The 15,889-nt window shown below is 32.5% G+C and overlaps 1 protein-coding gene across 2 annotated transcripts in view; it reads right to left on the bottom strand.

Moving 5' to 3' along the window:
* Positions 1-2,869: 2,869 nt before the first annotated feature.
* Positions 2,870-15,889, bottom strand: part of ARHGAP5 (Rho GTPase activating protein 5) — a 49,415-nt gene continuing 36,395 nt past the window's right edge. For both annotated transcript variants that reach the window (XM_067296716.1, XM_067296717.1), the window contains exons 5-8: positions 15,261-15,338; positions 13,550-13,681; positions 11,150-11,255; positions 2,870-4,868 (exon numbers count right to left, since the gene is read on the bottom strand). In XM_067296716.1, the coding sequence (XP_067152817.1) occupies positions 4,538-4,868; positions 11,150-11,255; positions 13,550-13,681; positions 15,261-15,338 (647 nt within the window). In that variant the 3' untranslated portion in view covers positions 2,870-4,537. The remainder of the gene's footprint in view (positions 4,869-11,149; positions 11,256-13,549; positions 13,682-15,260; positions 15,339-15,889) is intronic.

Here is a 15,889-nt window from a genome sequence, read left to right as displayed (position 1 = left end):
CATTCCATTTGAGATGAAAGTGACCAACAGCTGAATGCATTGATTTATAATAAAACCTAACAGTGTTCAGATTTGAAGGCTCCCAGAAGTTTCTGCAGTTATTTCTACATTAGGTATATAACCCAAGACACTTTGAAGAAACTCTAAGCATAGATGTTGCATGCACAAGAACTAAAACCAGGACGAGTATCAAGTCCTGAACTGATAGCTGGGTTTATCCCATACAGTCAGCAGAAAATCAATAATATACAACTCTCAGAATTGAAAACTGCCCTCAAAACACAAAGTTTTTATTTCAGGTTTAAAAATTCTGGGGGGCAGGAGATGGGGGGAAGGAGGAGGGAAGGAGGAAAACAAACAAACATGCAAGCAAGCAAAAAAAATAAAAATAAAATAAAAATAAAATCTTTTCACTTTCAAACCATTCCTCTAGCAGGGAAAAAAATCTGAAAAAAATAATTTCTGTAATTATAGCCTATTTCTGGCTGAGCGGCTCAATCAAGTGAAAAAGGTAAGAGATCTTAGGAGTCACAGAACATAGCATGCAGTGCATAGTTTAATACAGAACATCGTACAGTGCGTCACTTTTGAGGTCTGTTCTCCAGTGTATGCATGTATCCATCTTGAGGGAGGGGTACAATACCTGCAGAAGTCTTCACCATTGTGCGAGTCAAACGTTTACCCCATATTAACATGCTTTTGTTCCTAAATATTCAGGCAACTGAGTAACTTCCAGAATTCAGCAATCTAAAAGAAGTATGAGATCCAAAAAGAGAGACGCCCCTTCCACCCCAAATGAATTCCTAAAGCATTTGGTGTACTCAGTTTAGCAAAATTTACTGCTAAATTTCATTTCTGTGTATGTGAAAGAGACAACAGGCTGCTTTTGCCTTTAAAAATTTAGCAGGCAACTAAACTGAACATTATACACAATAAGCATCTTAGTATTTTATTCATTGCATCTTTTATACAGAATAAGCTTCACTGATATTTAATTCACTGCAGTATTCTGTTGGTGTAGCAACAGAGGATTACATCATAAACAAAGAACAAATAAGTTTGACTTTAAGAATTGTGTATATATATATATATATATATATATATATATATATGTAATTCTTCAGTTGACAAACAGCATCACAATTACCATAAAAAAAATGAAATAAGAATGGAAGCTAAGGGCAATTTTTGCTTCTAGTCTCCAATTGATAATTTTTCTATGATTATCATAAATATTAGCAGCTAAATTCCAGCAACTAAAAATAGACATATCTATAATTTTCTAGCCACCAGTATTCAAATAATGGAGAAAACATACAATTGAAAAAAAAAAAAAAGGTTATTTTCACTTAAGTTGACATCTGTGACCTATTTACACTATATAGGTTAAAAATCCACAAAATCATGGGAGGTAAGGAATTTTAAAATAACCAGTTAAACATTACTTGAAATGGCACTTTTATAACTCAAGTGGGGGATTTTAAAATCATTGAAACAACACTGAAAAACAATACACTACAGTATGTCTATAACAAAATTACATTTAAAAAAAGGCAAAAAAACTGCTCCATAAAGTGTCACTGAGATGCTCAAGCCAAATATACATCTGTATTTTTATCAAGATAGTTATTACTGTAAAAATGCTCACATTTAAAAATAGAGTTATTATCGTTTGGATTTTCATTAAAACAAAACTATAAGGGACTACATTAGCCAAAGTATGAGGAATCTGTACATAACAACATGCTTCCTCATTTTATAGCACTAATAAAAATAGTAATAGAGAAAGCTCTATTATAAATCTTTAATATGGATGGCATAATTTCCTAGGTTTTTTTGTTTTTTTTTTTAAACTTTTACTACATGGGTGTATGTGCATGCAAGTCTGTGCACATGTGCTTGTGTACAGGAACACACAAACACTCAAAAATTTCAAAGTGTATAATATATAGCTATAAACACACACATCCACATTCCTGCATATAACACTTCTATAATGCGAACAGTATGCAGGAATTCTTACACATGACAGTCAAGTGTCACATGCTGTGCTTACTTCTTAAAATTTTTCTTTCAATGTTTTATCCAGTAAATGTAACAACACTTTCACATTTGGCCAAATGCAAGTACTGAATTTTAACAATTCATAAAATAAGCGATTTAGTCATAACAGTATTCACATGAAGTAAATGATACTGCAAATATTTTTGAACATATGAGTTCAACATGGAAGTTCATGATGAAATGGAATGTAGAAAATTATTCTAAAAATTTTTAATCAAAGATTAGTTAAATATTATGGCAAACGACTTGGAATTTGTAGAAAGTTTAAAAGGTAATTCACATTACAAAGACTGGAGATACTTTACTAGGTAGAACTTTTAAATATGGATATGACTGGCATTTATTTTTAAGCTTACTTCTATAAGAAATAGGCTTGTTTCCTGTACAGGTGATACTTTGTCTATACCATTTATAGTAGAAAAATAAATTCTTTAGCAACCTAGAAATAAGTTTATAAAACTCTTGAAGTTTAATATTCTTTGCTAAACATGCCAATGTTAGACTGACAACTATAAATAAAAGCTATATAGACAACAGATGTAAAGTAGAACAAGTTAGGAATACTACAGTTTTACAGGACAGACTTTATTGTACTATCAATTCCTGTGTGCTTTGCAACAGGAATAGGGTTGGCTTCTCTTTTTTTGTTTTGTGTTTTCTTAGAAAAGATAATTACTTGCAAGAATATAACACAATATCAAGAATTTATAATATACATGTACTTCAAACAGCAGCCGGGTTTACGGTATCATAGTAATCTAGAATGATAATCCAAGACATAATTAGAAGTACAATACCTAGGACATTAAGTGGGAAAGGCAATTTTTATTTTAGGAAAATGGAGCAAATCAAACTCTTAAGAGCCTTAATTCTCAAAACCATCTATTTACTATAATACATACAAGACGATCTTAAATCTTGTTATAAGTGAAGATTACAACAGTGACCATCATAAAGCCTTTTTTTTTTTTTAAACTACACAAAACATTCTAGCAGCTGTATGAGCCAAAATTGTTTTTTCTTTGCAGACCTAAAAAGGCAGATTTTGAGCATGAAAGAAAAAAAGCTGCTATGAGAAGTCTCACAAATAGTCTTCATCTATGGTCTCCCCTTTGCTACAATTTGTAACCTTCTAAAATTTTTTTTTTTTTAACCACTAACAAAATATTTAACCAAAAGATTCGTTTAAATTAAGCAGCATTGTTTTACAGCAAAATTGGTACCAACATAAAAGGAAAATAAAAGAAAAAAGAGATCATTAAAAAAATGGTGCAAAAACAAAATCAGTCATTTGAATTTTTAGTACAACATACCACAGGAAAAAAAATACGAATACAAGTTTATGTGATTTTATATATACACACTCCAAAGAGGTTAATTGTCAGTACCCAAAGTATTTATTGCTATGTATTAGCAATGCATTTTTGTATATCTTTAAAGGGTCACACAAAAATAGATTTAAAGAATAGATTAATTGAAGTCCTAGATTAAAACGTTGTTTGGTTTAGAGAATTTTACTACAACAAAGTTCATGTTTATGTATGAAAAGTTATATAACCTTATATGAAAATGTCATGAACTATTTTCTAAACACTAAATGTATTCCCAAGTGGGAAAAATTAAAATATCTAAAATATATTAGATTAAGTTTACAAGACCATCAATGATCTTTTAAACATGCAGCTGTTTACAGAATTAACAGTTTTACAAAATGTTTAGTTCAGTAATGGAACATAAAAGAAATAAGTAGGCAACATCAAAATTTTTGTACAATATTTGAAACTCACTTTTACAACAAGCATGTCCTTGGTATTGTGCTGTAAGAAATAATAAGCAAGTTTATCCACCCTTAAACTCTCCACAGGTTTACTTACAAGTAAAGATGGAAGGTGAGGGATTGTAAAGTTCTCAACAGTGCATTTTGCATTCTTCCATAAATCATCCTAAGCATACCATCACATAAGTAACCAGGAGATTACAAAATAAACTATAGCTGGGCTTTAGTTGTTTACACAGAATGCTTGAATGTGAATAAAATTGCCAAAAATAGCATGTTAAATAACAAAAACAGCCACAAAGCCGGCTGTAAGCATTGAATGTTTCATAAATGTAATTTTTTTTAAATCATTAAATTTCTATAGAAAAATTTTATTCACAATATATTGTGACAAACTGTCACAGGAATGATATAGTGATTGCAATAAGGTATCATGCAGCAGCAGCTTTGTACTTTATAGCTATTTTTGCTTTTAAAAATTAAACCTCTCCAGTCATGCTTATCTTTTTTTTTTTTTAAATCATCTGCAGCATGTACAAATGAGGAACACAGTACAGGATATAACAAAAACATGTCCGATCAGTTGGATGTGAATTATTTTTCATAAATATGAAGTACATTACTGTATCCTGAAACATGCATGTCTATAGCTTTTCCTTACTGTCCAATGCCAGGCTGCCTGCAATCATCTTCTATTTATATAATACCAAGAGGGTCTGCTGGTAATTGTGGCTGTATCAGCTGAGGCTGCAGTGGTGGCGGTAACTGAAGAGGTACCATTGGTTCCACCATCTGCACTGTGTTGGAAGGTGGCAGCTGACACGCCACTGTGTTAGGTGCTTCTACAATCTCTCCGTTGTAGAAAAAAAATTGACATTGTTGAATGAAGGTCTCTATTACAGACTGGTGGATCTTGGTGGTAGACAAAAACGCTCTGTTTTCAAAATCAGGTCTCATCAAAGTAGGCCAGAAACAAATTGATAAGTTATCAGCAGTCATAAAGTTGGTTTTATATTGCTGACTAACCCTGGAACAAGAACAACATGCATATAATTAATTTAAAATGGTATACAACCAGCTAAAATTTAACATGTTTTCATAACTCCCTAACTGTAAATGTTATTATTAAACCTCAAGAGTTTTGTTACTTGTCTCCAACTATCCATTAAAACAATAATCCTTGTTTCCTTTAAGCAATTATACAGAAGAAAATCTAGAAACCATAAGCTTTTTCAGATTTTTGATAGCTAACAAATGAAAATCTGATTACATTTTGAATCGAGAGAAATACAAAAACATTCCACCAATGTTTTTGAAGTGACAATAATAAATACACTTCAAATTCCTCAACCAGCTACAGAACTTCATATTTTACTAAGTTAAGCCCATTAAAACATCCAGAAGAAAAATGAATGAAACTGCTTCTTCCTACAGGACAGACAGATATTAACTGACATTTATGGTACTCAAAGGAAAAAAAGGGATCATATTTGATCATATGTTAAAAATAAACACAAAACTTAAAAAAAAAAATCAAATATTGATTAAAATACATCTCTGCAGATTTTTGTACTGGCTAGCAATAGAATTTGGCCAAACCATAAAGGACGTTATCAGTGGAAATTCCACTAACATCAAGACACAGAAGTTGAAGCAGATGCCCCTTCCTGAGTCATTTTGAGACCAAAAAAAACAAAACAAACAAACAAAAAAACCCCCAACACACTAGTAAACTATGTAAAGCTAGGTCATTTTATTGCGTTCCTACTAGTTAATATGAAAAAAATACAAACAGAAGAGTTCAAATGAATCTTTAAAATAGCTTTAATGCAGAATGGAAGTTCTCTGGCAAAGGGCTTCAGCAATCATTTCGGAATAATAAAAAGAAAGGAACAGGATGCTTTAATGACTGAATATTCAGGTGTTTTAATTTATACAGTAATACAGTTATTACTGTTTATTGAATCACTATCTTGCAAACAAAAAAAGAAACAGGTTTTTTTGCTCCTCATTTGTTACCATGTTACTTTTTGCCACTGTAGCTGTGCAGTCAGAAGTGTCATAGATTGTGCAAAAGAAGCAGAAGGAACAAGCTCAACATCCAGCTTTTTCTCCCCTCCTAACTTGCAGCTTTGACCTTATTCTTCATTGCTGACTCTTCCACTGAAATGGCACTTCCTCCTTCTATATTTCTTTTTCCCCATTCTACCTCCTGTGGTATTTAATCCTTCTGTGACTATGACTTACCACTGTCAGAGACTTCTGTGCTTCAAAAAAATCTCTATTTTGCCTTTATGGTGTAAGCAGTTAACAATGCAACTCCCATAATTAACGTGGTATTCTCCCAATGCAATATCTAACCAAAGCACAACCTTGGTATACTCATTGGCTGCTTATTAAAATAAGCACAGATGGGTTAACTTTTGATTTCTATGCTTACTTTCCTCCTCTATTCACTTGCTGTCTTTTCAACATACTAAGTTGAGACAAGAGAACTGGGTTTTTATACCTATATTTACTAGGCAGCAGCAACTATTGCAAATGTTACCAAAATCCAATCGGGAACTTCATGAATAGAACATACATTAATTAAGAAGGGCAGAACAAAACAAATCAACTGAAAGAATTTTTGCAAGTATTTTAATCAAGATTAACTACTAATATTCATCCATGAGGATTTTGCTTTTCATGTTCATATCAGCTTTTAAGCAAATTTTTCTTTTGATTTTTAAAAAGTAAAAGAATATTAAGTATATAAACTATTAAAGTAAATTCATTCCCTGTGAGACCACAGATTTGCCAATACAAGACTTAAACAGTTCCATAAGACAGAATTAACATAATACTGCCCATTACCATCAAAAGGAGGATTTCTCTCTCTATTCTCTCACTTCTCTAGGTACATGCTCCTCTGCTTACACTGGTTAGCTTTGGCCAATTTGTTTCATTAAACAGCAGAAAACGCTCCTAGCAAAGAAGGTGGGGTGTTGTTTGTTTGTTTGTTTTTGGGGGGGGAAGGGGGGAAGCATTTTAGTAAACTAAATCACTTCAGCAACGGTTCCAGAACCTCAGAGGACCAACTGCAAGGGAGATTGGGTAACTAAGAGGTGGAAGGCAGGGAAAGAAATGACAAGTTGTTACTTTGTGTCAACTGTCAATTAATCCACAGGTTTATACACTGGATTTAGTACTACCTTTTCATGAAAAAACGTTATTCAATACCAAAACAGTAAGTTAATCAGTAAGTTGTAGTCAGTAGGGTGTTGCAGCGATCAATTCCTGATTCAATGCTGTTCATTATCAGATACCTTAGGAAAACATGAAGCCACTCCTGGGGAGTTTTATTACAATTATTTCATGCATTAGATAAAATTTTGGAATAGTAGAAAAGATGTAAAGTCTACAGAGCAATAAATTTTTTGCTCAAGCTAATTCGTTAGAATCAAGTAAAATGCTTTGATATAAACACCCCAAACCCAAAATCCTGGAAACAAAAATACCAGTTCCTCTTACAGCCTGGGGAACTGGTGTTTGGAAAACAGTTAGCTCAGGAAAGAACTGACACTGTTTGAGGAGCTAATAAAATACAAGTTCCCCAAAAGAGACGTGTATCAGAAGTTAAAAGTGATCTTGAGACATAGAAGCAGAGCAATTTCAAAGTTACAGCACAGGTACTAGATTCCTCTGATAAGCTCTTGTGTTCAAACTTTAAACATTATATTGACAACTAAAAAAGTTCATATAAAGAACAAGTGTAGTTCTGGAAAGCCTATCTTTCTGCAAGAGAAAAAAGTGGAATTTATTTAAATTATCAAAGCAAGGATTAAGATGAAAGTTCATCATAGAGTATAAATAACTACCCGGACAGATTTTTTTTTTTTTTTTTTTTTTTTTAATAGAAGGCCCTTTAACATAGGAAAGGCAACAACATTTGAAACCAGTCAGATTCAGGACTAGGTTTGAAAAGCAAATGTAATTGTTCATTGAAATTATTTTCATAGGTCAGTGCTGCATGAACAACCAGGAAAAAAAAGAAAAATCAGGCCATGGGTTTGTTGGTTGTTTTTTGAGTTGGGGGGGGGGGTTGTTTTCTTCATATTTTCCTCACTGAAACAAGCAGCAAAGCATTTTGCTCAAACTAGAGAGAGAAGGCTCCTTTCAGCTTTGGCATTTTGAAACAAAAGCAGGCAAATCAATTAAAAGGCTAGTCTTAGGCATGATTTGTAATATTAGTAGTACCGCCATTATTAAACATTAATAATATTTATTTAATATAATGTAATATTATTATTTTAATAATAAGAGAATCTAACCACTAGGACACAGCCATCCCCTCTCTCTCTTATCCAAAGAATATTTAAGCATTATATAGTACACAGAATATCCTAAAGAGAGAGAACAAAGTGACCTATCCCAGAATGCTTGTAAGCATGATGGTATGGTTGCTCTCCTATCAAGTGAATGATGTGGATTCTTCTCAGGCAGAGGAGTTATTTGAACTTGGCTTTCCCATAGCTCCCCAGAGCAGTTTAATATGTCTGTTGGGTAGAGCGCAGGTCATGCATTCTTCTCTTCTTTACTCACATTACAATTCTGCTACGACTTTTTCCCCTCCCAATAAACCTTGCAAAAACCTCTGCTAAAACTATCTGCAAGTAAATAAGATGTCCCACACCTGAAGAAAGTTGAGCTGCTTCTATAAACTTCATTAAACTTGAGTGATATATTGTAAAAGACATGCTCTTTGAAATTCTGCAGGACCTGTGTTAAACATAAAATCAGTCTATGGATCACTGTGACATTCTAGGTTATCATTTCCTACCATAGAATCTATGAAGCTCACTGACACATTTAGCATTTAACCTTCATGTTTTATTGTCCAACAATGCTAGTTTTTTATTTTTCACAAAATTATTGTAATGTAAGCTCTCGAGGGCAAAACAGAATGCTATTTAAAATATAAAACTTTCCTAAGTATTTTTCCTTCAGTTGCTAGGGACTGAAATAATAATATATTAAGACCTCTAAAATAATTAAACTCACTACTGACATGAGAAATGCTTGTGATCTATATCTAGTAACTTTCTAATGAAAGCAGAAACTAATTTTCTATATTGTCAAGTTCTAATTTAATTTTCTGTTTCTACATGTGTTTCTGTAATTGTCCCTATATAGTATTACTACATAATTTAAGATTTTTAATCTTTGTTTTATTTTTCTTTGTTTTATGACATATGTCTCCAATCACGTTTGTTGACTTTAATGTTTCTTGGTTTTTAGCAGGTGCTGACACAGGTTCTTCACTTATCATCTAAATTCATTATTATAATACCATTGTAAGAAAACATGATTAAAAAAACAGCAATACTGTTATCATCTACAATTAAATGCCTCCTCACAATCTCCATTGCTTTTTACAATAATAGTCTAGAAAGAGTCAGAATATTTTGTTTTCCAAAAATATTTTGGTTTTTAAATTAACATCACAATTTTATCTAGCAGTAACTAGTGAGATATACATTAGAAATTACATATAAATATTAATAAATCTAAGAGAGAAAGATTCCCAGCTAAGATACTCAGCTGGGAGTATGTGATTCCTATATTACACTAGACAGGACAAAGGTAACTGAGCTACAGTTGTCCTGCAGAAAGAGGGGGGGAGAGGGGAGAGGGGAGAGGGGAGAGGGGAGAGGGGAGAGGGGAGAGGGGAGAGGGGAGAGGGGAGAGGGGAGAGGGGAGAGGGGAGAGGGGAGAGGGGAGAGGGGAGAGGGGAGAGGGGAGAGGGGAGAGGGGAGAGGGGAGAGGGGAGAGGGGAGAGGGGAGAGGGGAGAGGGGAGAGGGGAGAGGGGAGAGGGGAGAGGGGAGAGGGGAGAGGGGAGAGGGGAGAGGGGAGAGGGGAGAGGGGAGAGGGGTAAAATTACAATACAGATTTTGCTCAATAATTTTACCAAAGAGTTTTTCTTCCTCTATCAAATTTTCTATGTATAATTTCCCTCTAGACTATACGCTAGAGATAAAGCAATGAATAAGACTGTTACCAAGAATTAGATAAAATTTAATAATAGCGTAGAACATTGTGATTCAGTGGTGTAGAAGAGCTATGTTTTTCACTAAAAAAACAGCTTCTCATCATGCATGAATTATGACAAGCTGCAATGGAGGGCACCTAAATTTGCACTCTAATTTCTCTTTGTTGACTGAATAGGAAAGTTAAAGGCCATATTTCAGCACGTACATTAAATGTCCAAAGTTAAATTATTACAAATACTACAAAAACACTAGTCTGGAACAATTTAACAACTTAAACATCATGAATAGCTTATTGAAATATTATACAAAATTGTTCAAAATGCATAGAAAAAACACTAAGTACTTTTTAAGTGGTAGGTTACTGGATAACAATGCTTTTCCTAAACAAGTTTACATTTGTTTTAGCATTGGTGATACTAATTCTGTTATTAAAGTTTGTTAGGAATCTGATCCAGTGGATTTCAGAGAATAATCCTGTTTCAGCTGAATAAGAAACATGAGTAAACTGGTCTTTTTATTGATTTTTATGATCTAATATTGTACACTTGTGCACATAAAGGCTCAGGTTATGAGATAGTATACATCTACTAATAAGAGATTATAGTAAATTTAGAAACAATCTTTAAAGTGTGAACCATTAGATTCCCATGTGACAGATAAGATTTTGGAAGCAAACAGAAGATGTTTACTCCAAGCAACATATTTACATACATATTTTCAATTAGCTTTTCTTAAAACAGTTCTTAGAAATAAAAGGCAAGTAGTAAATTCAGAACTTTCCTTATTTTACTGTTATGTATAGCTTTGTGCTACATTTTAGCCATTCAGCACAGTTTTTGGTGCTGTATTTAGATGCTGACTTAAGCTGGCCCTACTTTGATTGGGGGGCGGGGGGGGAATGACCTCCAGAGGTCAATTCAAGCCTATATTAATCTATGACTTTAACACCTACCTCCTCAAAGAAATCTGCAAACATGGTGTACATTTATCCTTTCAACGTTTTTATTAGGTATAGCAGAGATTCTTACATCTATGCAGTAGTGATGATACTAGATATTTACACTTCAATAAAATCAGAGAACAGAATATGCAGTATTTTCTTGTGAGACCTTTCTGATCAGCCTTTTTAACTACTAGTTTCAACATCTATACTAACAGATGAACAATGCAAAATGAAATTTTCAGTTTTGATAGTCCATTAATTGTTACTAATATAAATATTTGTTTGCAATTGTTACAAATTAAGTAAAATTTTAATAGAAAAAAATACTAAACCTGTTTAGATGTGTTATTATATATTTGAAGACATCATAGTTCACAGGATGGAATTTCTTCACAATTTCTTTTAATTCATGTAGTCGTTCTGTTTTATCCAGGATCTCTACAGAGATAAGTGACATTTTATCATACATTTAGAAAGAAAGACTGAATAAAGTGTTACTAAATCTTTTTGCTAGTATAAAGGTACATATAAAATAACCTCAGAGAAATATCAGTGAGAAAATATTCTATAAAATTCCTAACTACATATTGTTGTATAGATTAAGTTCTCCATCATAAAGAGGTAACGATACATGCAAAGATTTTTCTGTATTTAAATAGAATTATTTATCTGTGTTTAACAGCAGAAAATAATTTCACTCGCTCACTGCTGGCTTGTAGAATGATAAATAACAATGTGACAGGGTCATTTCCTGTTAGATTTTCGTCTGTTTGCAAAACATTGCTACTTAAAATATCCTGTAAGATTTATCCAAAGTGAAGTTCTATAAACAACTTGGGGAAGGAAGGCATTCTCATGAACTTAGAATATCTTAAGCTTGTCAATTAGTCAAATAATAAAAAACATGAATGAGCCTGATGCAGCTATTTTAAATACTTTTTAAAGGAGAAGAAAGATTTTCACAGACCTAAGGGATATTATTTATGTCTCAAAGAGTAATTAAGCCACACACAAAGAAAAGGACTATGGAATAAAATACCACATTATAAAAAATTACAGCAAATATAGCTACTTGTGATATCAAGTTATATATAATGAGAAGCTGATACCATTTTGTAACTTGAAATGAAACAACTGAGTTCAGATCCTGAGTTCAGGATCTGTCAACAAAAACAAAATTCTAGAACTTAGGAGCTTTACAGTGGAAAAAAAAAAAAGGGGGGAAAAACAGGACTCTCCTGCAACCAAGCTGTAGGCATAGGTATAAGGATTTGATGAATCCATATTATCCTAACAAATATTCATATATAGAGGAACATTATAGCTCACTCTCTCAAAATTATCTTCCATAAATTCCTCTTGTACATAATTACATTTTTGACCTATCCTACTGAGAAGAAAAGCTTGTTTCAATGGAAGGACTTCAATTCTTATTTAAGCTCAGTATATTACACTTAAGTAATATGTAACCATTAAAGCCTTTCCCACTCATCTCTGAAAACCTGAAACCTAAACGAGTAAAACGAATTATTACAGAAAACTAATGCTACTATTATATCACTTGTGGAAAATACCACTAAAACATTGACAAACTATATATACATTCTGCAGTTTGCACTTCTATTCCATGATGATTCGTATTGTAGAAGAAATACAAGCTCATCTCTATTTTACTAAAAATTATTTGCACGACTGCATTACTAAAAAGATATCTGGTGTATGAGGGCATAAAGTGACATTAGATATGCTCCAATACGTCCCAAATAGAAATGTAAAGCAATACTAATGGCATTTTAAAACATTAATATCCCACTTATATTCTACAGAAATTAAGTTATTGTATGTTTTGACTAAAATTCAACCAATATGCTTTTAAAAAAAAAACCCAAATTTAACTGTAATTGTAATAAACAAGAGATCTGCTTGAAGAGTATCTCAGAAGTATCACAAATACATTTTTATGGAGATCAACCACAAATATACAATTTCTAATAGAATATATATTAGTCATGTATGTTCATGGCCCAACCCTCAGATTTACACTGATATAGTCATGTTTTGAACAAAAAAGGATAACATTGTATTACTGTAAGTCACAGTTGTATCCTACAAAAATGCGTAGCTGTTCTTCTGAAACAGTTTGCTGCAAATGCAATTGCCTGAAATGATCCCAAGGAAAAAAAAAAAAAAGATACTCTTAAAAAAAAAAAAAAGGGACCAATTAAGTCATCTTTTCAGTTGAAGTGTCTGAAAAATATTTGTAAGAAACAGAATTAACCATTTCATCTTATAAGGAGTTTGAAAAGAATTTGAAAAAAATCCAAAGACAAACATTATAATATTCCACAGACACATCTAATTACTAAAGCCTACTTTGAAAGTAAGATTTCATGAATGCAAAATCGTTTTTCTTATTAACAACTGAAACACAGTTCCAAGAGCTTTCATCATATGCAGAGCAAATACATAATGGAACAAAGCAGATTTCTCCAATTAAATCTTCTGGGAGAATGGGAAATAATAAACTATAACTTAGAAAAAATAATGCCATAAGCTTATTTTGTCATATAGTTCTATTAATTTTAAGGATATCAATAAAATGCACATGCCTAAGCAATTAAAAAAACCTATTTCAATGCAACTAGTTATTTCAACTTACAATGAATTAAAAATTATAGTAAGCGCTATCAATACAACATAAGCAGACAATGACAAAATTGTTTATTACTTACTTGATGTTTCTAACAACTCTTGATGTAAAGAGTAAGGAATTAATGGATCTGGCAGATCTGCAAAAAAAGCTTTAAGAGCCCCAGCCACAGCATTTACTGTCACTTCCATAGACTCTAGACTGATACTACGATCTGTAAAACAGAATTAAACAGCACTGTAAGCAAAACCTACAGCTGCCATTCCTCACAGTATTTTATAAAAATAAGAATTTACTGAAAATACCAAAAATGAAAATTGCCAAACTTTTTTTTTTTTTTTTTTAAGAAGCACACAAAAAGGTGCATCAGTGGATCGACTGCCATCACTTTGATCCACGTGTAATCAAACAGGAGAAAATCTGACAGAGAAAGAAAACCCACACAGCACAAGATTAGGAAGTAAAGGTTGTTTAACTCTCTATGTGGACTTTAAGGATTTTCTATTTGACTTTAACTGGCTTCTGACTGATCAGTTTTGCCCAATAATAAGTTTTAAATTGCATTTCCCCAATTTTTAAAAAATAACTGGTGCAAAGTACATCAGTTTGAAGAATTAATGTGATCTTTCTTGTTCATGTGGCCATATTTGAAGCCTCTTAAGCACCGATAACAAAACATGCCAGTAATTGCACATGGCCATATAATTTACTGCTAGATTCCCAAATACCAGAAGCTATATGTTTTGTAAATAGAGTTTTAAAAAACTTGAAATTTAGAATACTACATAATTTTTAATCCAAAACAAGAAGCGGAGGCATCACAGGCTGTAGATCTTCCAAATGTTTCAACCACAATGTTTCAGAGTTGAATTTTTGAAAACAGGTTTACTTCTCAAAAAGTCCAAACCATCTGAAACTCTAGAACATTCTGCACTAAGGTGATTGAAAAATAGCCAGCATTTCACACTAAAACAGATCTAGAACAGCATAAATATGGCATGAAAATTATACATTTGGCCTATCATCTAGTAAGAATTTTACTAGGAAGAATTTTTTCAGGGACTTAACTTCATAATTAATATCCAACAGTATTTTTAAGGTTTTTTTTGAAAGATCAATCAAGAACATAAATTAAATGAGAAAACAGGATGGAAAAATAATGCAGGCCCTCTCTTTTAAGATATCAAAATGAACAGCATGATCTACAAATCATATTCCAATATATTCTAGCATTATGCTAAAGACTCTATTAGAAATTCATTATCAAGATTTAACTGTTAATCCAGGTTATTTCACTAAAGGAGGTATCAAGATTCTTTTTTTTTTAAACAAAAAGATGATGAATGCCTAGAACTTATGAACTACTAACCTAATATGCAACATTTCAGCTAGACAGCTAATAGTTGCAATCTGAGAGGTTACAGGACAAAAATGCCTGTTAAGTAGGTAAGAAATGCTAAACAAGATCAACCTGGTTCATCTGATTGAGTAGGTCTCCGATAAAACCAGGAGCAGTTTGGACTGCATTTAAACCCTAAAATATTAGGTAGGATATCCACAAACAACACTTAAAACCAGCTTTAACTGGCTACAAAAATCTTCCCCATCCTTTGTTTATACACTGCATCATTGGTTATAACCTGGACTACACCAATACAATATACCAAGGCATTAGGTATTCAGTGCTATAAAAGTCAATCTGAAATGCAACTCATTTATATTGCACTGTCTGATAAAAATCTATGGAGAATCAAAGTTCTGTTTTGGCTTTAAATAATAAAATATATCATTACCTTGATCAAACTGCTTCTGAATGTTGTCTTGATCTGTTTTATTTCCACTAACACGGTACAGGCCTTCAGTACATAATCCTTAGCAGGAAGAAAAAAAAATTCATATACAAGGGTATTTCCTACAGAGCACGACAAAGCTAGTCATAATTACTAGTTCAGAAGTCAAAAGTAGGACTATAAATGTAAATGCCTAAAAAGAAACATGTTAACCATTACAGAGATACTGGATTACAAAAATGCACAATATCAGTGGTCTATTGAGTCCACTATTCCATTCAGTGTAAACCAGAGGAAACCATGTCCTAGAATGTCGAGAACCTGACAGCAGGCGTTTGTGGAATAATTCTCATGATTCTCTTCCTGATCTCTACCACACCTACTATTTGCATTTTTTAAAAAAACATTAAATATGACAATTCTGGGGTTTGATATCCACAAAAATGTAAATTTAAAAGATCTTCTTTACAGTTTAGGCTCAACAACTTCTTATGACAAACAATAACATACTAGTAGAACCTCTGCAGAAAACCAACTACTTTGATATCATTCTTAATTTTTTACTTATTAATTTCATGGAGTAACACACTTCCATATAACAAAACAAAGAATCTTCTAATGCACTTTCCCTT

Source organism: Apteryx mantelli, chromosome 4 (assembly GCF_036417845.1).
Source record: "Apteryx mantelli isolate bAptMan1 chromosome 4, bAptMan1.hap1, whole genome shotgun sequence".
Lineage (NCBI taxonomy): Eukaryota > Metazoa > Chordata > Aves > Apterygiformes > Apterygidae > Apteryx > Apteryx mantelli.
Note: the sequence above shows the minus strand (reverse complement) of the source record. Positions and strands in the feature narration are given on the sequence as shown.